At 56.0% G+C, this 22054-nt stretch overlaps 1 protein-coding gene across 1 annotated transcript in view; it reads right to left on the bottom strand.

Moving 5' to 3' along the window:
• Positions 1–22054, bottom strand: part of LAMC3 (laminin subunit gamma 3) — a 75612-nt gene that overhangs the window by 10854 nt on the left and 42704 nt on the right. The window contains exons 10-26 of the mRNA XM_077768472.1: positions 21525–21531; positions 20685–20814; positions 17628–17738; positions 15625–15817; positions 15321–15439; positions 15178–15215; positions 14943–14959; positions 11217–11431; positions 9134–9322; positions 6814–7059; positions 5822–5975; positions 5037–5179; positions 4363–4541; positions 2535–2673; positions 1343–1548; positions 896–972; positions 293–427 (exon numbers count right to left, since the gene is read on the bottom strand). Of these exons, the coding sequence (XP_077624598.1) occupies positions 293–427; positions 896–972; positions 1343–1548; positions 2535–2673; positions 4363–4541; positions 5037–5179; positions 5822–5975; positions 6814–7059; positions 9134–9322; positions 11217–11431; positions 14943–14959; positions 15178–15215; positions 15321–15439; positions 15625–15817; positions 17628–17738; positions 20685–20814; positions 21525–21531 (2298 nt within the window). The remainder of the gene's footprint in view (positions 1–292; positions 428–895; positions 973–1342; positions 1549–2534; positions 2674–4362; positions 4542–5036; positions 5180–5821; positions 5976–6813; positions 7060–9133; positions 9323–11216; positions 11432–14942; positions 14960–15177; positions 15216–15320; positions 15440–15624; positions 15818–17627; positions 17739–20684; positions 20815–21524; positions 21532–22054) is intronic.

Here is a 22054-nt window from a genome sequence, read left to right as displayed (position 1 = left end):
GGGGGGGGGGCTGCAGGATGCTGCAGGGGTGAGAGAGAGACGTGCTGCTCTGGACCCTCCTGGTTCAAGTTCTCACTCCTTCTCTCCAGAGGCTGACCTGCACCCCCAGGCATAAATGCATTCTTGTAATGCATCACCCAGTGGGCCCGAGACCTCAGACATCCCCGCCCACCTGCCCAGAGGACGTCAGGACTCAGGAAGGAAGCCAGTTCTGGACCCAGCACCCTCCAGCCAGGCCCCGTCGGCTGCAGGAGGCCAACTCAACCTTCCACCCACACCCGGGAGGCCTCACCTGCCCTCCAGTTCCCGCTGGGCCTCCAGGGCCACTCTGCCCTCCACGAGACTCCAGAGAAGTGCATAACTGGTGTTGGAGGCGACCAGGGCCCTCCGCGCAGTGGCCTCAATCTTGGCAGTGGTGTCCCTGTGGCTGTATAGAAATGCCCACTTGACCACCACCAGGAGCTCACACAGAAGGCGGCCTGCACCCAAACCCACACCTCCCAGCACACGGGACTCCCACCATCCCAGAGTCCAACCCTGTGGGCCGAGCTCCTTTTCTCCCTCTGCTAGACACACAGTGAGGGCTGATGGGAAGGGACCCACCCATGCCCCTGCTCCTGTTCCATTGAGTTGATGCCTGTTGTCCTGGCATAATGATCAACAGGGCCTTTTATCACTTGTAAAATCTCAGTTTGGACCATAATGATATGGTCACCCTAATAAAGACATCACAGAAGAGAGTGGTCAGGACAGCCTGGGTTTGAATCCAGGCAAGGGGACACCTGCGGGGTTGATCCTGACCTGGGAACCCGCCCCCCATCCCCGAGAAGTGCTGGGTTCCCTTCAAGACTGTGTGGGCAAGACCTCACCAGGCTCCCAGGGCCCGGGGTCTCACCTCCTGGCGAGGGCATGGGCCTCGGTGGCCAGGTGGCTCCAGGTGGTGGGCTGGCTGGACCCCTCCTGAGGAATCACCTTTAGAGAAGAGAGGGAGATGGGAGGAAGCTGATGGGCATCCTTGAAGGGAAAGGGCCTCATTTGACCAAATTACTGGGCAGGACTAAATCATGCCAGTTATTTTATAAATGCTCAAAGGTAGCCTGAAAGTCAGCACCCGGTGGGCAGAGCCCCAGAACGTAGAAACGGCAGTTATGATGCCCACCACTCATTCGCTGGACATTCAGTGTCTCCCTGGAACATGCCTTGTTCTGTGCAGACATTATCCCACTGAATCAGCAGAAGGGGCGCTGTGTGACCCCCCCCATTCTGTAGATGAGGAAACAGAGCCTCTCCAAAAAGGCACAGCCCAGCCACTAGGTCACCAGGTGAGCCCAGGACGTGTTACCAGAGATCTGAGGATGATGGCCGCCTGCAGAATCTCCTCTTCTGAGGACTCCAGTGCTGCACCTAGGTCTGCCAGCTGGATGCAGGTCTTCTCTGTTCCAGCCTGGCCACAGTGGGCACCCTTGCTCAGTGTCCGCAGCTGCTCCCGGGCAGCCTTCACCGCACCTTCAAGGCCTGTCACCTGCTCCAGGAAGTCTTCCCGGGCTCCTGCATGAAGCCCGCAAAGTTCAGGAGTCACAGAGGACTTGATATGTCACAACAAAGTGCTCACCCTCAGGGACCCCCATCTCTGTCTGGGCACAGCTTAGCTCCCTCACCAGGCCTGAGCACCAACCACCACCAGTCAGCTCCAAGGGAAGAGCCTCCCTATTTTACAGATGCAAAGACTGAGGTCCAGAGAAGGCAAATCACGACCCGAAGGCCTCCCACATAGGAAGTCCGCCACAGATGAGGGCCTGGAAGGAACTCAGTTCTGCTAGAGCCACAAGAAACAATTCCTGAACCTGAGACAGCAGAAAGGCCACAACCTTAAGTCAGCTCTGTTATCTGCAGTGTGGGTTGGTATGGTCATTTGAACACACATCATCTGGAAGGTCCCTATTCTGATCACGAGTCTTGCTAACAAGTGCTCAGCTCACCTATGCCTGGCTGCTAAAGGAGCATAGGTGCCTATGAACATGAAATTATACAGAAGGGTCAACTCACTTTTAATATTCCCTAAATTACAGTGTCCCAAGGCCAAATTCCATCTGGCTCTATTAACAGTCTTTATTCTCATGTACTTGTTTATTTCTATCCTGGGGAATGAGCAAAATGGCCAATAGTCAAGGCAGCAGAAACGGTACCTGTTCAGCACCTGGGACAGCACCTCAGTGATTATTTGTTGTATGTGTGAACCCAGCCCCCTTCCTCACTCAGCTTACAGTCCCAGGTGGGACACAGGGCATGGGGCATGGGGATGGGTGTTACAGCCAGAGATGAATAAAGTTGCAAAGTACAACCGGGTGGGGGACATTGAAGGAAAGGTCTGGGGTGGGGACATGGGAGGAGCCCATTTAGTTGGGGAGGACAGGCTCTCCCAGAAAGTGAGTTCTTCTAGGACCCAGCTCAGAGCCTTCAGAGCATCCTGAGACCAGACTGAAGGGCTCCAAGGGGGGGGGGTCTGGCCAGCCAGCCGTCTCGTCACCGCTCACCTTGCAGCAGATGTCCCTGGTAGATGTCCCCCCGTGGGGCCTCTCCCTGCAGAATGTGCAGGGGTCCCCAGGGCTCACTACAGTCAGACCCCTGCAGCCACCCCTCCATCAGGGTCAGCCTGGCCTTCAGCTTGGAAGCCTGGAGGTAGGAAAAGAAGGGCACGCGAGGCTGATGGCCCGGAAGTCCTGTCTGCACACCTCTCCCCTGGCTTCTGTCCAGCCTTTCCCTCGCCGATGGTCTCCTTTTCCTGTCTCATTCTGAGCATCAAAGCCGAGGACACACCAGACCTTTGAGGACCAGCCTTGCCCACCCCTTCCTCATAGCTGTCCCTTCCCTCCTCACACCCATGGCACCTGCTAGCATTCAGCTGACACATCTCTGATCTACTGAGAGAGGGATGGGAAGGGACTCCCCAGGAGAATCTGTCTGTCCTGCTATATTGCAGGTGTACGTGGATACTGCTGACTGAGTGTGCCACACAATGTCTTCTAGCACTGTTCTTTTATCTACTTGGATTTGTATTTCATTATTCATTCTTTTTAAGTAGGCTCCATGCCCAACATGGGGTTTGAACTGACGATCCTGAGACCAAGAGTTGCGTGCAGGGTGCCTGGGTGGCTCAGTTGGCTCAGTGGCTAAGCATCCGACTTCTGCTAAGGTCATGATCTCACAGTTCATGGGTTCGAGTCCCATGTTGGGCTCTGTGCTGACAGCTCAGAGCCTGGAGCCTGCTTCGGATTCTGTGTCTCCCTCTCTCTCTGCCTCTGCTTATGCTCTATCTCTCTCTCAAAAATAAATAAACATTAAAAAAAAGAGAGAGAGTTGCACGCTCCACTGACTGAGCCAGCCAGGCATCCCCCAAGTCACACCAACAATGACTGTGTTTACACACTTGCAGGGAACCGCAAGCAGCTGCTGGCCACACACCGGCTCATGTTCACCTTGTAACCACCCTAAGAGCCGGCGGATGCAGGTCCTGAGCCCTCTCTTCGATTCCAAAGTCCAGAATGCTCTGAGAAACCACAGGGCTTTCCGTTCCTTACTGAATGGCAAAGTGATGTTAAAAAAATTCTAAACTCATTTAGCAGCAAAACCGTTCTGACCTAGACTGTCTGTGGTCCTTATTTTTTATTTGGGGTGACTATTTATCTGTTTCCCTGCAGATACATCCATGGGTTTGACCGCAGGGACAGACTGGCCCAGGCACTACAGAGGGGAGGGGTGGCTAATATTCACCACCCATCATTGTGTCTTTTTACAGTATCATCATTCTGAAGGCTGGCCTCACCGGTTGCAGGTGAGGGGTCGCACGCCTGCGTCCATTTTGGAGCAGGAGAGCGAGGGATGAAATTTACCAAAGCTGCTCCCTGCTATTGGGGACACCTCATGGGTTTGGAGAGGTCACGCTCCTCACCCCTGCATCACACCAGCTCCCTCTCAAAATTCTCCTTGAGGCCTGGCCCTCCTCCCTACTGCCTCCACCAAGGGCCATCTATGTGGTCTCATCCCCACTGAACTTGAGAAAGTGTGAGACCTGGGCTTGGATGGTGGGGAAGGATACCCGGTGACAGCAGCTCTTCTCCTGTCTAGTCAGGAGCCAGGGGCAAGCAGAGGTGAGGGTTGGGCAGGGCTGGCATCAGCCAGATGGCTGGGTGAGCACAGGGAGAAGGTGACCAGTGGCCCCAGAAGGCCTGAGAGCCATGGATGAGAAGTCAGTTCCCGGTGCCCAGCACAGAGCTGGCGCTCACGGTGGGGTGGCGGGGGGAGCGTGATGTGACAGGAGGCAGGGCGAGACTTCCTGGGTGGGGCCCGGATGGGTGGGCTCACCTCCTCCTTCACCAGGGCGTAGCAGGACGGGCACTCCTGACAGCGGGTGCCGCCGGCCGTGAGGAAGAAGTTTTCCCGGCAGCGGTCACACTTGTAGCCCACGAAGCCGGGCCTGCACACGCACGTGCCGTTCTTGTGGCACTGCGCCTCAGCGGCCCCCGACGGGGAGCACCTGCAGGCTGGGGGGAGCGGTGCAGATGGCGCTGAGCGCCCTGATGCCCCCCACCCCACATCAGAGCCCCTCAGGTCCCCTGCATGCTAGCAGCGGGCTGCTCCCGACCCTCCCCCCTCCCCCACCCCAGAGGCAGCTCAACCACACTCCTGGGTCCTTCCTGGGAGACTGAGTCAGAAGGCCGGAGGTGACGGCTGACTTATTCCGGCGTCCCTGGGTCTGAGAACCAGCCATGTTTCGGAACTGCCATGCAGTCCAGCCGTACGAATGTGGAAACCGAGGCCCAGAGAGGTGACCCGATGGCCTCAGCACACAGGGATGTAGCAGCGGAGTTTTTGGTTCCCTGCATTCGTTCCCTCCATATTTCTATGGCTGTTCTTAGAAGACAGCGATGCGCCTGCACCTGACCTTTCGCTCTCCTGCCAAATGGCTGGCAGCCCCCTCTTGCCCAGAGATCTCAGGCCCCACCTCCCGGGCGGCCGGGCAGCACCCAGCTCCTCACCTCGGCAGCCCTTGATGGAGAAGCCGAAGAAACCCAGCTGGCATCTGTCGCAGGCCTGGCCCTCAACGCCTGGGCGACAGGGGCACTGCCCGGTCGTGGGGTGACACCGATCCTCCTGGGAGCCCAGCGGGTGACACTTGCAGCTATGACAGGGGAGGGGACCGGGTCTGAGGCGAGCTCTGCTGGCAGCGGCTGCCCGGGGGCCTGTAGGTCACCCCCTCTGCAGACGGGGGCCCAGGGGCCCCATCTCTGCCTCCGGACACATCAAACAGCTTTCCCCAAGCTGAACCCCAGGAGGCACAGTCTCACCAAATGCCTCCCCACCCCCCACCCCCGCCAGAGGCTATGGGGACACACAGATCTTGGAGACTATACTCCTCTGTTGGAAAGGCACACTACGAGCACATTAAAGGCTCTGAGGACTCTCGCAAGGAGGAAACCTGTTTGTTCCCCGGGGCGCTTCCCTGGAGCCCTCCGCTGTTCCCCAAAGGCACGAAGGTGCTGTTGTGGCCAAAAAGGTCACTGAGCAACAGCGTCACCGAGAAGGGGAATCGGAGAGCAAACTGGCCCCCCCGGCCACCTGGCCCTCCCTGAGGGCGGCTCCTGGCCGGCATCCTGGGTTGGCAGGGCCACAAGTCTGACCCCCGAGGGACCATCGCTTTGTCCCCCTTTGGTGCAGGGCCCGGTGTGCCTGGCACGGAGCCTAGGATGGCCCGTTCCAAACCGGAGCCCTCCCCGGAGGCCGCCCCCAGGGGGAAGGGCACCCACAGCCTCGCCCCACTCACCTCCGGCAGCCCCTCCCGGGCTGGAGGCCATAGAAGCCGGGGCTGCAGCGGCTACAGTCCCGTCCCGTCACGTGAGGCAGGCAGGTGCACTGGCCGGTCACCGGGTCGCAGGGTGTCTGCTCACTGACCGAGCCCCCCGGGTTGCAACCACAGGCTGGGGACGGGAGCAGAAAATGGCGTTGGGGAACCATGCAGACTATCGCTCAACCTTTGGGGGTCCCGGAGAAGACAGGGAGCACACAGGGATGACTCACATTCAGCCCAGCCTCCTGAGCTGTTTCTGGAAAAAGGCTATAGGGCCGGGCTCAAATCTCAACCCGTTTCCTACGTCCTTGGAAAAACAGCCCAAAATCGGCATGGAGGCAGAGGGCTCCTCTGAGCCTGGCCCCGAACCCCCACTGGCTGGAGAGAAGGCCAGAGACCTGGCCAGGGAGTCATGGAGGGACCCCTGTGCCCACTGTCTTGGGCCGCTTGACCTTGCCCTGTGGGCCCCGTAAAAACAAGAGGCCGGCAGGGTGCTGACGGGTGCCGCGTGGAGAAAGGGGCTCTGGAGTAAGTTTGGGGGAAATGCTGAACTTCTCCCTGAAGCACTTCTGGAAGCCTTCCATGGGCTGAGGTACAGCCCTCTGAGCGGGGACACAGGACTGTGTGCGAACCCAGGTGGAGGAGAAAAGCCTGACGGAAGCCCGGGGGCAGCACAAACGTGGTGAGTGCTGTGGCCGAGGAGGACAGTCGTGGGCGCTACCTGTGGAGCTGGGAGTAAGCGCTAAATCAAGGCAAAAAATAAAATAAATAAAGCACAAGCTCAGGGGTGATTAGATCAAGGCTGAGAGAGACCCCAGAGGAGAGCAAACCCTTACACCTTTCGGACAACGGACCAGAGAAGGTGAGTAATCTGCCTAGGGTTGCACAGCCCCTTGGAGCTGACGGCTAGAGCTGGCGGAGTGGGGCCCCACCATGCCCTGCCGGTGGCTCGAGAGGTGGGTACTCACGCGTGCACTTGTCTGCAGGCCGAGGGGCCAGGGCGCTCCCGTAGAAGCCTTCCGCACAGCGCTCGCAGCGGGCGCCTGTCGTGTTGTGCAGGCAACGCAGGCAGCGGCCAGACTGGGGGTCACAGTTGCCCACGGCGTTGGGGTCTACGTTCCCACTGCACTGGCACCGGCGGCAGGGCTGGGGGGCCCCAGAGAGCCCCAGAGGGTCCCCAAAAGAGCCATCATCACAGATCTCACAGCGTCGCCCTGGGGAAGGGAGGGGGCTGTGCGTGGAGGCGCAGGCCTGAGGGAGGGGGCTGCCGGGTCCCCACGGTAGGTGGGGGGAAGGTGTGAACCCAAGCAATTGGCCCTCGCGTCTCCTTGTGGAACAGAGCATGGGCTCCAGGGCCAGGGCCCAGCTCAGCCGTCAGCTGGCTGTGTGGTCTAGGGCAAGCCCCTGGGCCTCTCTGACCTCAGGCTCCTTGTCTGCAAAGCCGGGGCAATCATGGCAGCCGCGCCAGAGAACCGGGGAGAGGGCTTGGCGAGATCATTTGTGTAAAGCTCTTAGCACAACTCCGGGCACTACAACAGCGGTGGCCGTCACCTATTCCTTGTCATCACCCGCCGACCATTGTCTTCATCAGTGAGGCCCGCAGGACGCTGGTGTGACGGGGGGGCGGGGCTGGCGCCCACCCGGGCGACCTTCCCAGGGGCTGTTCCCTCTGTGCACAGCACTGCTCTTCCCACTCCCCAAATCCTCCCTCAGGCACATGGCCGCCTGGGCCAGACTGAACTTCTCTGTCTACACCCGCAGACCAGGCTCTCCTCGAGTCTCCAGACCAGGGGAGCCAGAAAATGCAGGGAAGGTTACGGAACAGAGGCGCAGCATGAGGGCAGGGTGGGGGGCAGGGTCCTCCAGTCTTGGGCCCCCACCCCCCGCTCTGCTGCTGGCGTAGGGGGAGCTGCTTTCCTAGCGGTCCCCAGCAAGGCGGGCACTAGACAGGACCTCAGGACCTCCTGAGGCAGCCACAGGGACACAAAATCGGATGTCTGGGAGCCTTGGAAACAGTGTGCCAAGTGAAACAAGCTAGTTACAGAAGGACAAACATCGGATGATGTCACTTATACGAGGTCCCAGGAAGAGTCAGATGCAGAGAGACAGGAAGTAGGGAAGAGGCAGGAAGTAGGAGAGAGACCGGAAGTAGTGCTTACTAGGGGCTGCAGAAGGGGGGGTGGGGTTGTATAATGGGGACAGTGTTTCCGTTTGGGAGGGTGAATACATTCTGCAGACACATCGTAGAAATGGCTGCACAGCCCCGTGAATGTACGTAAACGCCACTCAACTGTGCACTTAAAAAATGGTTCAAATCATGGGGCGCCCGGGTGGCTCAGTCGGTTGAGCGGCCAACTTCGACTCAGGTCGTGATCTCACAGCTTTGGAGTTCAAGTCCCGCATCAGGCTCTGTGCTCACAGCTCAGAGCCTGGAGCCTGCTTTGGATTTCTGTCTCCCTCTCTCTCTCTCATGTTCTGTCTGTCTCTCAAAAATAAATTAACATTAAAAAAATTTTTTTTAATGGTTCAAATGACAAATTTTATGTTATATATTTTTCACCATAACTTAAGAAATTAATAATGGAATATACCCCCAAAAACCACATCGAGTTGTATAAGTGGGCGAATTGTCGGGTATGTGAATAATATCTCAAAAGAGCTGGAAAAGAATCAGATGTCGAGGGTGGCCCTGGGTCCTGGAGTGGGGAGTGTGGGTGGGGGTTTCTTCCTTATACAACATCTGGCAACATGTTTTAAAAGCTGAAAGTGTAATCAGAGATTTTCCTTCTCATCCATGTATCAGAATTAGTGAGAGCACTTGTTATGAATACAGATTCTTAGGTAAGCCAGGCTCTAGAAGGCCAGGGCCCAAATGGGAATTTTCAAAAACTCTCCATGGGGCGCCTGGGTGGCTCAGTTGGTTGAGCGTCCGACTTCAGCTCAGGTCATGTTCTCACGGTTAATGAGTTTGAGCCCTTCATCGGGCTCTGTGCTGACAGCTCAGAGCATGGAGCCTGCTTCAGAGTCGGTGTCTCCCTCTCTCTCTGCCCCTCCCCCGCTCACTCTCTTTCTCTCTCTCTCAAAAATAAATAAACATTAAAAGAAAAAGACTCTTGGAGATGCCCAATGGCCCACGTTCTGCTGGGAACCCACGGCAGCCGGGGGCCCTGGCCATGTTCTGAGAGGTCAGGCTACACTGGGCCTTCCCCCATCTGTCACACTGCAAACCCAAGACCCCACTCCTGGAGCCCAGGACAGAAGCAGGGCCCCAGGGCCCGAGCCACTCACCTCTCTGGCCTGGGGGGCAGTGGGTACACACCACCTCCCCTGTCTCTGGGATGGCAGTGCAGGCCGATTGTCCGGGGCACGGACAAGGCTGACAGTCGTCGGCGTGGCCTGCGAAGGGGTTGCCATAGAAACCCGGCAAACAGCGCTCACAGGAAGGGCCCTCGGTGTGGTGGCCGCACAAGCAGATCCCTGAGGGGCAAGACAAGCGCCTGGTTATGACCGCCTGAGCCCAGAATGTTCCAGAAACAGCGAGCGTCTTGGTGGTCGGGGTCACAGAGCGTGTCCCCAAGCAGAATTGAGCTGGGAGCCCCCCAAGGTGGAGGCGGCAGCGCCTGGGGATGAAAAGGTCCACCCTGGGTTCATATCCACCACTCACTGACCGAGCAAAGCTGGGAAAACCACCTAACACCCCTGCCTCAGTGTCCTCACCTGCAAGATGGACACGACAATGGCTCTGACCACTAGGGTTTTGGTCGGGATTCGGCAGGACAGGGCAGCCGGAGTGCCCTGCATAGTGTCTGGCACACGGCGCGATCGTTACTGTTATCGTTAGTATTTCGTTATTCAACCTATAACCAAACCACCAGACGACCTATCCGCGTGGCCACTCACGGTTTTCGTGCCCTTTCCTCTGTGTCCTCATAACCTCAGGGGCCAAAAGCAAGAGTGACACAGACCCCTGGGGCGCCTGGGGGGCTCAGTCGGTTAAGCGTCCGACTTCAGCTCAGGTCATGATCTCACGGTTCGTGGGTTTGAGCCCCATGTCAGGCTCTGTGCTGATGGCTCAGAGCCTGGAGCCTGTTTCAGATTCTGTGTCTCCCTCTCTCTCTGACCCTCCCCTGCTCACACTTTGTCTCTCTCTCAAAACTAAATAAACATTCAAAAAAAATTTTTTTTAAATAAACAAGAGCAACACAGACCTGGGGGTCTGTTCCCATGAGCTTGTAAAGAGGCTCTACAGGCTCAGAGGCTGGCTGGTCTCATAGAGCAGGCCCCACCCCCCACTCGTTTCTCACGCTGGGGGGGGTCTGCAAACCCCCTTCTCCAGACCTGGAGTCTGCACAGAGCCTCTGCCCCCGAGAAGGGAGGCCCCACTGCCAGGGCCTGAGTGAGAAACCTGGCTGAGAAACCCCACTTCCGGGAGGCCCCCACTTCCAGGAAGCCCCCCAACACGCGGCTGAGGCTGAGGTGAACAGGGAACAGAGAGGGAATTCAGGGCAGACGGGGGAACAGGGGAGCCATCCTGCCCGTGCTGCCTTCCCCTGGTCCCCGCCTCAGCCCAGATCCACACGCTCACACCTTCTTCTCTCCAGCATGAGCAGCAGTGGGCATTCACCCCGTTTGACAGACGAGGACTGGCCCAAACTGGGCAGGAAGCCGTGGCATGGTCACCGCTTCTGAGGGATGACAGGCCGGCCCCACACCATGCTTCCTCGGTCGGGGCTGCCCGGACCAGCATATGTTGGGATTATGAGGCCTCATCTGGGCTCGATTCGTGATGCCTGCCATGGCCAAGGCGGGGAGGAGGCCCCTCACGTACCGTGTGCCCGTCCCCACCGGCCAGGCTGCTGATTCCCAGCTGCTGTCCCTCGTCCACTCCGCTGTGGGGCCTGAGAGCAGCTGAACGTGCATCTGGCTTCTCAGAGACCCCGCCTGCCCCCGGAGGGCAGCAGGGCGCCGACCCTCTCACTTCTGGTGTCAGAGGCCCACGGAGTGGACAGAGGCCAGGGTCCGGCCCCCATCCAGCACCTCCCGCCTAGTGACCTCCGTGGAAGGCTCTCTCTGGGTCTCCTCCGCTCCTAGTGAGGACTGACCTTGTGGCGGGAGCAGCTCTGCCGCCTGCTGGCCGTGCAGGCTCCCTGCGCCCTGGGTCCCTAGACTAAGACCTGAGCTTGCAGGAATCAATGACACAGCATGCAAAAAGGTGCCCGGCCCGTGGAGGACCTCGGGGACACCACCTTAGTAGTACTGCTCTTAGTGACCACTCACACTGGCCACGGCTGACCCTGTTCGGGTCAGCACTCACCTGCTGTGCTGGGTGTGGCCCAGGTGGCTTTGAGGGGGGGCGGGGGGCAGGACTCACCTGTGTGGGGGTCACAGGTGCCATGCTGGTTGCAGGTGCAGGGGACACAGCTGGTATAGGGACCCCCCAGTGGTGTCTCCCTCTTGTATCCTGGAGCGCAGGATTCACAGAACTGGCCTGCGTACCCCGTGGGACATGAGCAAGTCTCGACCCAGGAGGCTGGCGGGGAGAGTCCCCGCTGGGCTGACGTGAGCCGGACCTCAGTCAGGTACACCCNAACAAACAAACAGTCACTGGCACACAGATAAAAAGGCAGCATGTGGGTCAATTAAGATTTTTAACAAAACAGACAGAAGGCAAAGGAAAATAGGTAGTGGTTTTTTAAGAATATTTTTTAAATGTTTATTCATTTTTTGAGAGACGGAGAGAGACAGAGCGTGAGCAGGGGAGGAAGAGCAGAGAGAGGGAGACACAGAATCTGAAGCAGGCTCCAGGCTCTGAGCTGAGGGCACAGAGCCCGATGCAGGGCTTGAACTTACGAACTGCGAGATCATGACCTCAGCCAAAGTCCGATGCTTAACCGACTGAGCCACCCACAGGCCCCCAAATAGGTAGTCTTTAGGTTTGTTCATTTTTTTGTTTTGAGAGAGAGAGTGAACAGGGGAAGGGGCAAAGAGAGGGAGAAAGAGAATTTTAAGCAGGCTCCGTGCTGACAGCAGCTCGGCGCAGGGCCTGAACCCACGAACTGTGAGATCGTTACCTGAGCCGAAATCAAGAGTTGGAAGCTTAAACGACTGAGCCACCCAGGCGACCCTTAAAGAGGGATTTTTTGAGAACAAAAATGGATATGGCTGGGAATTTTCTGGAAAGCCATTCATCCTCACAGGTTATTAGATATGTAAATATAAACAACGATACCGTTCATAACCCTCCGATTGGTAAGCATTTAAGGATCACGGACAGGGAAAGGCGGTGTGGGGAACACACGCACAGGGCTATAGGACTGTAAATGAGGTTCCATTTCTAGTGAACAGCAGTAGCTCCCAGCAGACCAACCTTCCCCCCAGAAAGCAACCAGAAACTCAGGGCAAAACGGAACAACTATCTGTTAATAACCAGAGCAGGTAGACCGTGGACGGGGGTGGACGCGTGTCCCTAGAACAGAGTTTGGTGCAGCCAAAATCTGGCAGCACGTGTCAAGACTTAAAACGTGCACTCTTTGACCCAACACCTCACATCTCCGTGCTGAGGGATCTGCGCTAAAAGACAGACGTGCACAGCAGACAAAAACCTTTACGTCCTCCCTACTCTCGGCAGCCCCGTATGCATAGTGGAAAACTGGAAACCACTTCAACGCTTACGAACGGAGGGACGGCTGAAACTCTCAGGAGCATCTATGTCATGGAATGATATGTGGTGGATGGGCAGCCAGCCTTTTCCTACGTGTAAGATGGGTCACAGCTCCCCAAGACACGCTGTTAGCCGAAAAAAGCAAGTGGCATCACATCAGACCGTGTGATCAGATTCCTCTAGTTAAAAAGCACAGATGTAAACACACACACACACACACACACACACACACACACACACAGATGTAAGACCATGCACTCAGAAAAAGGTGTGGAGAGAGATGGCCCAGAACATCATCAGTGGGAAGAGGAGGTGTGTAGCTGGATGCGGAGTGGGGGAGGGGGCGGGAGAGGGAGGGTCAGTATGTCCACCTGCCGGTTCAATTCACCCCAGCACCCAGCGCGGGCCTGGCCTAAGCAGATGATTTGTACACATCTGTTAACTGAAGGCTGAGTGACAGAAGGAAGCTGTAGAAGGTGCTGGAAAGAGTGGAAATGAAATTCCTCCAAGGAGCCTCAGCAGGGTGACCTGGGGAGCTAGGGAGGCTTTGGGGAGTATGGGCAAGGATGATGGGGATGGGGGGCTCCTGGGTGGCTTAGTCGGTTGGGCGTCCGACTTTCGCTTAGGTCATGATCTCGCGGTTCGTGGGCTCGAGCCCCGCGTCGGGCTCTGTGCTGACTGCCGGCTCAGAGCCTGGAGCCTGTTTCAGTCTGTGACTCCCTCTCTCTCTGACCCTCCCCTGCTCGCGCTGTCTCTCTCTCTCTCCTAGAAATAAATAAAACATTAAAAATTAAAAAAAAAAAAAAAAGGATGATGGGGATGGGGATCCAAAGAGAAAGGGGAGCTGAGGCGGGAAGGGCCGGCTTACGACCTCCCAAGTCTGACTTGACGGGGCCCCGGGGAAGCTGGCCGTCTAAGCTAAGCGATCTTGAAAAGAGCCCATCACCACCCCCCCCGGAAGGAAATCTGTGGCTGTTATGGTCATGGGGAGACCAGGGCCAGGGCTATCAGACATCCCAACATGAGCAGACGCCCCCTGTGACTTTCAGAGGTCCTGCCGGATGCCAAAGGGCAGGGAAACACCTTGGCCAACATCTGAGCCCCAACCCCAACTCCATTTTACACAGGAACACAAGGCATTTTGGGATAGTCTGGGTGCATATCGAATTGCCTAGCAATGCAGGTCCCCTGAATGCGGAGGGAATCCCACGCTTTGTCTTGCTCAGAATTTTCCTGACAGCCTTTCGCCACTTTGGAAGATCATGCCACTAGCGGCCCCCCAGCTCTTGCAGTTTGTCACCAGTGTGCACCCCGTCGATGCTCTGGTCCCCCTCTGTGACAGCCCCGCTCACAGCGATCTGGCAAACTTTCCCATCTAGTGATGATTCCAAAATGACAAACACAAAGGGTTTAAGGAACAAAGGTCGATCCTATTCAGTCAGATGTTTGAAACTGGGTTCAAAGGCTTCGCCCACAAATGAATGGTTACTGTCAAGGCGTTTCCCCCCTAAGGAAACAATGAAACGGTCAAGGCCAAGTCCGCCTTCTAAAAGAACCGCATTGACCAAGGTGACAGAGCCAAGGTGACAGAGCCGTATCTCCCTGCCCACTATCTCCTCACTGCCTGGGACCAGGCAAGTCAGTGGCTTCTGTCCCGACATCTCCGTCAGGGGGTGTCCCCACTAGACACCCCTCGGGCAAATCTGCCCAGTGACTGCTGGTACCGACTCTGGTTTTTATTCCAACACTAGCCATCCATGCCTCTGGCTTAGAATTGCCCTGCTCTCTGTGTCTGCAAATGACTCCTGAGTTTCAGTTTCTCTGAAACCCACGGTGAATCATTACAGTGAGGGAAACTCTGTTACATTATGTCTCCAGGATGGTCCTGCCTGAGCACTCACACCCTGGAATTCAATGACTATTTTTCTTTTTCTTTTTTTTAAATATTTTTATTTTATTTCTAGGAGAGAGAGAGACAGTGTGAGCAGGGGAGGGTCAGAGAGAGAGGGAGTCACAGACTGAAACAGGCTCCAGGCTCTGAGCTGGCAGTCAGCACAGAGCCCGACGTGGGGCTCGAACCCACGAACCGCGAGATCATGACCTAAGCGAAAGTCGGACGCCCAACCGACTAAGCCACCCAGGCGCCCCATCAATGACTATTTTTCTATACCGTTTACTTTCTTTTTATTTACTCTTCCTGTTACAACTAAGATACTATATTGGTTTTCAAACATTGTGTCTAAGTATCTTATGATATTCATAAATTTCATTTCCAAATAGTAAAGGGGCATTGTATGTGAAACTCCTGTTTTTATTTTCTTTTTAAAGCTTATTTATGTATTTTGAGAGAGAGAGAGAGANCCAGGAACAGCCAGAGGACCATGAGGATGCTCACCGTGTGACCCCGGAGGCTGTTAGAAATCTCTCCTGGAGCTGTGTCCTGACCCAGCCCCCTCCCTGAGAAGGTTTAGAAAGCAGATCCGCAATCAGGGGTGACTTAGGTGCAATACCACCAGTGACCAGCAGGGGGAGCCAACCCGGGATCCGCACCGGCCCCTGAGCCCAGCACCAGAGGACCCTCAAAGGTCCCGCCTCCTGGCAGGAATGGCGGACTCTGCCCTGGGGTGACTATGCACACCGGCTCTTGGCTGCGTCGTGGCCCCACATCTGCCTNGGCCACTGTCCTACTTCTCTGACCTTCAGATGTCTTTGTGGTCAAACGGGGATGGTAACTGCTATGTGGGGATGGTAACTATTATGTGAAGGAGCCCCGGGGCCCTGCTGGTGAGGAGGGCCGTCCTCATCATTACTGACCCGGAGGGCTTGCGCTGTGGCCGCCGGCCCGGATGCGCAGAGCGGTCAGATTGGCGAGCAGCTGCTGGAAGTGGAAGGTGGGCAGCGGAGGGTCCGCGTCCTCAGAGGTCTCCTGCAACCTGGCAGGGGAGGGGGTCAAACCGGAAAACCCAAGGCTGGGGGCAGGTGGGGCCAGGGAGCCCCCAGCTTGGGGTGGACAGCAGGGAAGGCCCCAGACCACAGAGCGTGGACTGGAGCGTGCCCAGACCTCAGAGACCACCCGGAATGGCCAACCCCACCCCTGGGGACCCCGCGAGACACTCACAGGAACGTGAGCTGTGCCTCCCCTGGCTGCCCAGCATCCTGGGGGCCCGACAGGCTGGAGTGTCGTAGAGTCAGGGCCAGGCCCGCCCCTTCCAGCCTCAGCTGCACGGGGAGTGGGGTGCCCCCGGAGGGGACCCAGAAGGTCAGTGTGACGGGCTGTCCATAGCTGAACCGCTGGTCTCCCAGGAACATCTCTAAAGACGAGAGAAGGCGGCTTTGACATCTTTACTTAATTAGCTTGGTTTTAAACATCTATGCTATATTGATTTTATTGACAACTAAACATTCAAACAAGATAAAACTACAGAAGAAGAAAGCCGAAGGCCTCCCGGTGTAGCGGATGCTGAGGGTGGCCTCCCCCACGTCCCCTGCAGGCCGGCTTCACACGCCTGTGACCTTGCAGTAACACGGGGCCCCCTGCCTGGCTTACTGCTCTGCCTTGAACTTGGGTTTATAAGCTCTATAGGAGCAGAGCAGACACGATATACGCACGACTCACAGTGATGGCACCCGGCCGCCCGGTGACGACGCCCCATGAGCAGACTTTGGTGGCCCTGTGCCCATGGGAGCTTAGTGAGGCTCAGAGCAAGCACAAGGTCAAGGTCGGTGTGCGACATGCAGGTGCTGAGCTGAGCAGGGGCGCTGACTGCCCTGCGGCCACGCTTTCCACTGGAGCCACAACATGCTCAGGGCAGAAGGAAGGCAGTAGCGTTCCAAGAAATAACGGAGGGCTCAGGGGCCCAGTCACACTTTCGAACTTGTGCTGGTTTTCTGGATCCTGCAAATGTGTAGGCTGAGAAGCAGCCACACGGCAGGAAAGGGCACGCCGGGACACCACCCACTCCGTGTCCCTGCAGTCCTTCCGCACTCAGGAGTCAGCCAGAGGTAGACTGTGTTGGTGGGCCGTGTGCGTATCAAATAGTGAAATAAAAATGGGTGACTCCATCTACCTACACTGTGCCCAGCACTCAGCACAGGACCCAGGGAGTACTTCGGGAGTGAGTAACTTCTTTCTCTTAAACGTGTCAACAAGGTGGCCATGGAAGAGCATGTGTTCTGCGTTCCTGGGCTTCAAGCACCTGCCCCGAGTCGGGGCCTCAGGACCCTGTGACTCGTGCTTCCTGGCTCGGCGCTGTGTCCACAGAGCAGCTCAGACACCTGCACACCGTCTCTCCAGCGCTTCTTGGAGAGAGAGGTCAAGGACAGGACTGGGTTGGGGGAGCCAGCGGACCCAGAATCTGGCCACAAATAGAGCAAAGAATGGACTCCTGCATCCTGACTCTAGGTCTGGTGCAGTTTCCAGGAGACCAAGATTGCCGCATTTGGTGAGGGCTGGTTCAGAATGATCTAGAATTTCTTGTTTCTGCAGGAATCCTATGACCCCGGGAAGAGCATTCAGTGGCCCTGGTTGGGTGACAGACTGATGGGAAATGTACAGGTACTTCTGGGAAGGAGCCCGGTGGCAAGGCCTTGATCAGAAAGCCGGCGGGGGTGGGGGGTGGCTCTGACAGACCCTGCGGGGCACGTGGTTGGCAGAAAATGGCCCCCAGAGGTACCCAGGTCCTGATCCAAGGAATCTTGCAAATATGTCATATCGCATAGCAGAGGCAATTAGGACCGCAGATGGAATTAAGGCTGTTGATCAGCTGACCTTCAAGTAGAGAGATTATCTTGGGTCAGCCACCTGGGTGCAGTGTGCTCACAAAGTCCTTACCGCATGGGAGGGGGGGCGGAAGAGCCTCCATAGGGAGACCGGACAGTTCTGGAGACGGAGGAGAGGCTGCGAGCTGAGGGATGTGAGTGGCCTCCAGAAGCCAGAGAAGGCAAGGGACCAGATCTGCCCTGGGGTCCCGGGAGCACGGCCCCGTGGATGCCGTGATTTTAGCTCAGACTCCTGACCTCCAGAACGCGGAGAATAAGTGTGCATTGTTTGTAGCCACTAGGTTGGTCGCAGCAGGAAACGAACTTGGGGCAGCCCTGCCCCTGTCCGTGGCCGGCAGGTACCTGGTAGTGTGAGCTCCTCCTCGTCATCTCGATTCAGGAGGAGTCCCCTGGTGCTCCAACGCGCAGGATGCTCTGGGCCCCCCACACTTGCGGCCCGCCAGCCCTCGGCTCCTGGGTAGCAAACACACATGCCCATGTGAGAATCTGGAGGGTGGCCTCCACCCCCTCCCACCTCACGCCCTTCCTGGGGTCCCACGGATGGCCCCTAGGGGCCTGAGCAGNAGGGGGTGGGGGCTGAGAGCCAGCTGGTGCTAGCAAAGGCCGCCCACAGCCAGGCAGCTCCGACCCCCATCCCAGAGTCAGGGTGGGGGTCTTGGGGTGGGAGGAAGCCCCAGGAGAAGGGAGGAAGCTCAGCGTGCCGGCTCTGTTTCGGGCAAAGTCAGACCTCCGGGCCTGCCTTGCCCCTTTGGTGGGCTCTGGGCACAACATGAAGACACGGCCTGGAGACCCCAGCACGGGGGACTGGGACCCTGAGACCCTGGAGCCATCACTAACAGCACGGACTGGAGCCCCCCTTCAGGTCTTCAGAGACACTCCCTCACCCACGACCTCACCACCCCTGTCCCCCTGCACCGAGGACGCCACCTGGTTAGGAAGTGGTCAAGCCAGGATGAGAACCCAGACCTTCCTTCCTGTCCCCTACTACTGGCAGCAGTACACAAGCATAGTCTGGCGTGGAGCAAATGACCTCAAGGGGGCAGCTGGGGAATGGGGTGAGGAGGGAGGGATGTAGGGAAAGAGGTCAGAGAGAGGAGGTCTGGGGCTCCTCGGTGCAAGACTAGATTCTGCCTTCACGCTGCCTCTCTCTCTCTCAGCTAGAAATAAATAAAACATTTTAAAAAATTAAAAAAAAAAAGGGGGGGCGCCTGGGTGGCTCAGTCGGTTAAGCGTCCGACTTTCGTTTAGGTCATGATCTCGCAGTTCGTGGGTTCGAGCCCCGCGTCGGCCTCTGTGCTGACTGCCAGCTCAGAGCCTGGAGCCTGTTTCAGAGTCTGTGACTCCCTCTCTCTCTGACCCTCCCCTGCTCAGGCTGTCTCTCTCTCTCACTCCTAGAAATAAATGAAACATTTAAAAAAAATTAAAAAAAAAAAAAAAAAAAGACTAGGTTCTGCCTTTCATTGGCTGTGTGACCCTGGGCAAGTTACTCAGCCTCTCTGCAGTTGGTTCCTCATCTGCAAAATGGGGACGATGAAGTATTCGCGGCCCAGCAACAATTCTCAGAGTTGGTCTTAATACTCCGGGTAGATCCTGAGACTCTTTCAGGGGGCCCACGAGGTCGAACTATCTTCCTAGTAACACTAAGATGCTATTTGCATCTTTCATGCCGTGTCTTACCAGCAAATGGCAGAATTTTCCGGAAACTGCAAGTCACGCGATATCACAACAGACTGACCTCTACTAATCCAGCCTTTAAGAGATGTGCAAAACTATACAACAAATATACCCCCCTCTTTTTGTCTTTTTAAAAAAGTTATTTTCCACAGGCTGATATTATTCTGTTATATATTTACTATGCTCAGTTTTCACATTTTTAAGTATAATTTATTGTCAAGTGAGCTACCATACTTAAAAATTTAAAAAAAATTTTTTTTTAACATTTATTCATTTTTGAGAGACAGAGAGGGACAAAATGTGAGCAGGAAAGGTGCAGAGAGAGAGGGAGACAGACTCTGAAGCAGGCTCCAGGCTCTGAGCTGTCAGCACAGAGCTCTAGGTGGGGCTCAAACCCATGAACCTTGAGATCGTGACTCNGGACAAAATGTGAGCAGGAAAGGTGCAGAGAGAGAGGGAGACAGACTCTGAAGCAGGCTCCAGGCTCTGAGCTGTTAGCACAGAGCTCTCGGTGGGGCTCAAACCCATGAACCTTGAGATCATGACTCAAGCCGAAGTCAGACGCTTAACCACCTGAGCCACCCAGGTGTCCCTACGATGGTCATTTTTAAGTGAATTAATATATAGTTATTTTTAAATTGCTGTCTCCATTTCTAAGACAGAAAATATCCATGTCAACAACCCACATTAAGAAAAGTGCTTTGAGGTCCTCGGTCATTTTCAAGGGCCTGAAGGGATCCAGAGACCAAAAAAGTCTGAGAATTGCTGGCCTGAGAGTCATAGTGAGGTAACCTGAGATGCTGAGACCAATGCGCCCTGCCCCGTGCCTGGCTCAAGGTGAGAACACAAAATGGTATTATTGTTGAGAGGATCTACAGAACATGCCCCTTCTGTGATGCTAACGTCCTAGACTCAGACCTCAAGGCCGGCCCCATGCTGAGCCCGGCTCCGTCCTGCTTTCTGTGCGAGCCTCCAGCAGAGGGCGCAGTGCCCTCACATCTGGGGCTCCCCAGAGCTAGCGCTCAAGGTTCTAGCCTAGTGGACACCCCACTCCCACCTGGGGGAACTGCAGGGGATGGGGGGCTCTGTGGGGTGCAGCAAAGGTCCCCGTGGGCTGTGATTTAATGCACAGCCTCACTGCTCTCCGGCTCCAAAGATGCACATGCACCACCTGGAATTGGGGACCCAGGGCACCGTGGCCCCGCCAGGCTCTGCACCAGACAGAATGGCCTGCGCAAAACTCAGGAGCTGACAAACCCAGGTGCCAACAACTAAATTCGGTGACGTACCTTTTCCGGGCCTCAGCTGCCTCATCTGTAAAACGGGAAGGGGAGAACCTACCTTCCAGGGAATCCATGCATTCTGTGCATGCAGAGCTCAACACAGTGCCTGGCATACATCAAGTGCTCAATAAATAGAGTCCAGGGGCCTGAGTGTGAATCTCAGCAGACTTCTTGGAAATCCCCGCCTGGGATGTAAAGGCGGCCACACACCCAGCTCCCAACTCTGCCAGAGGCTGGGTAAAAGGCAGGGGCCACGGAGGGAGCCAAAGGGGTGCAGGAGGTACTGGGGAGCACTGAGGGGCATAGAGGGGCCTTGCGGAGGCTGCCCCCTCCTCCCCATTCACCACAGCAGGATCTCCCCAGAGCAGGACGGCCTGGCCCCACCCTGGGCGCGGAGCAGACCTCTTGGAGGTCGCTGTGGGCCATGGGGAGCACGTCTTACCCTGGCGGAGGTCGGAGAGGATGTGGTGCTCCCGAAACTGGGCAGCGGCCGCGCACACCTTGGAGTGCCCGTAGCAGAAGCAGCTGCTGCAGCCGGCTGGGTTATGGGGCTGCAGGTTGAACGTNGGGGGGGACAGAGGAACAAATGAGTCAGGGAGGTCCAGGGGACCCCAGCTACACTAACGTGAGTCAGCATCACTGGGGAAACTTAAAAAACACTTCCTCCCCCCAGATTTACAAGTTGCAGAGATCATGCAGAGAGTTTTCCTGCGGCCTTTTCCCCAGTGTCCCTCAATGTCAGCATCTGACATCACCGGCAATCACTTGACGAAGCCAAGAAACTCACATGAGTTAATGCTATTTACTAAACTCCAGACTTTCTTATGATTCCTGCCCCCTTTCCCACTCATGTCGGTTTTTTGTTCCGGATCTGATTCAGGGCATGGCATCTCCTCCGGTCTCGCCAGCTTCTCGGTGTTTCTGGTCTTTGATGCCCACGTGACATCACTGGTAACGTTAGCCTTCACCACTTGGTCAAGGTGCTGCCCGCCCTGCTCTGGCAAAACTGCCATCTGCTTGCTGTTAGAAGCAAGTCACCAAATCCAGCCCGCGGTGCGGAGCAGAGGAATTAAGCTCCGTCCCCTGGAGGGCGGAGTATTAAAGAATTGTACGCACAGGCTGAAGCCACCACAGTAATTAACAAATATTTTGTGAGGGAGACACTTGGGGCTATGCAAATAGCATGTTTCTCCTTAAAATTCTGCCCATTGAATTAGGTGGCTCTCGCCTCCAGCGACCGTTACAGTGAAATCTGAACTAATTTTGTATTTCCCTCATTCCTTCTACATCTATTATTTGGAATTCTTTTGCAAGGAAGACTTGTTCCTTCGTCCCAGTGTATTTATTTTTTCCCCTCATCTGTGGATATATCAGTGCGGATTCGGGGATATGTATTTTAGGCTCTGGGTTCTAATCCAATACTGTTGTTATTTATTTTGTTGTTCAAATCGTTCTAGCTTTAGGAGTTCTTTCAGATTAGTGCTCATGTCCTTTTTTGTTTTTTTAACGTTTTTATTTATTTCTGAGAGAGAGACAGAGCGTGAGCAGGGGAGGGGCACAGAGAGAGGGAGACAGAGAATCCAGAGCAGGCTCCGGGCTCTGAGCTGTCAGCACAGAGCCTGACCTGGGGCTTAAACCCATGAGCCTTGAGATCATGAGACTTAACCAACTGAGCAACCCAGGCGCCCCAGTGCTGTGTCCTTTTGACACAGGCTCCCTTCCTGGTTTAGAATTTTGGGTTTTTTTTTTTTTTTTAAGTTTATTTATTTTGAGAGAGACAGAAAGTGAGAGCAGGGGAGGGGCATAGCGAGG

Source organism: Crocuta crocuta, unplaced genomic scaffold (assembly GCF_008692635.1).
Source record: "Crocuta crocuta isolate KB4526 unplaced genomic scaffold, BGI_CrCroc_1.0 scaffold35, whole genome shotgun sequence".
In the NCBI taxonomy this organism is placed as follows: domain Eukaryota; kingdom Metazoa; phylum Chordata; class Mammalia; order Carnivora; family Hyaenidae; genus Crocuta; species Crocuta crocuta.
Note: the sequence above shows the minus strand (reverse complement) of the source record. Positions and strands in the feature narration are given on the sequence as shown.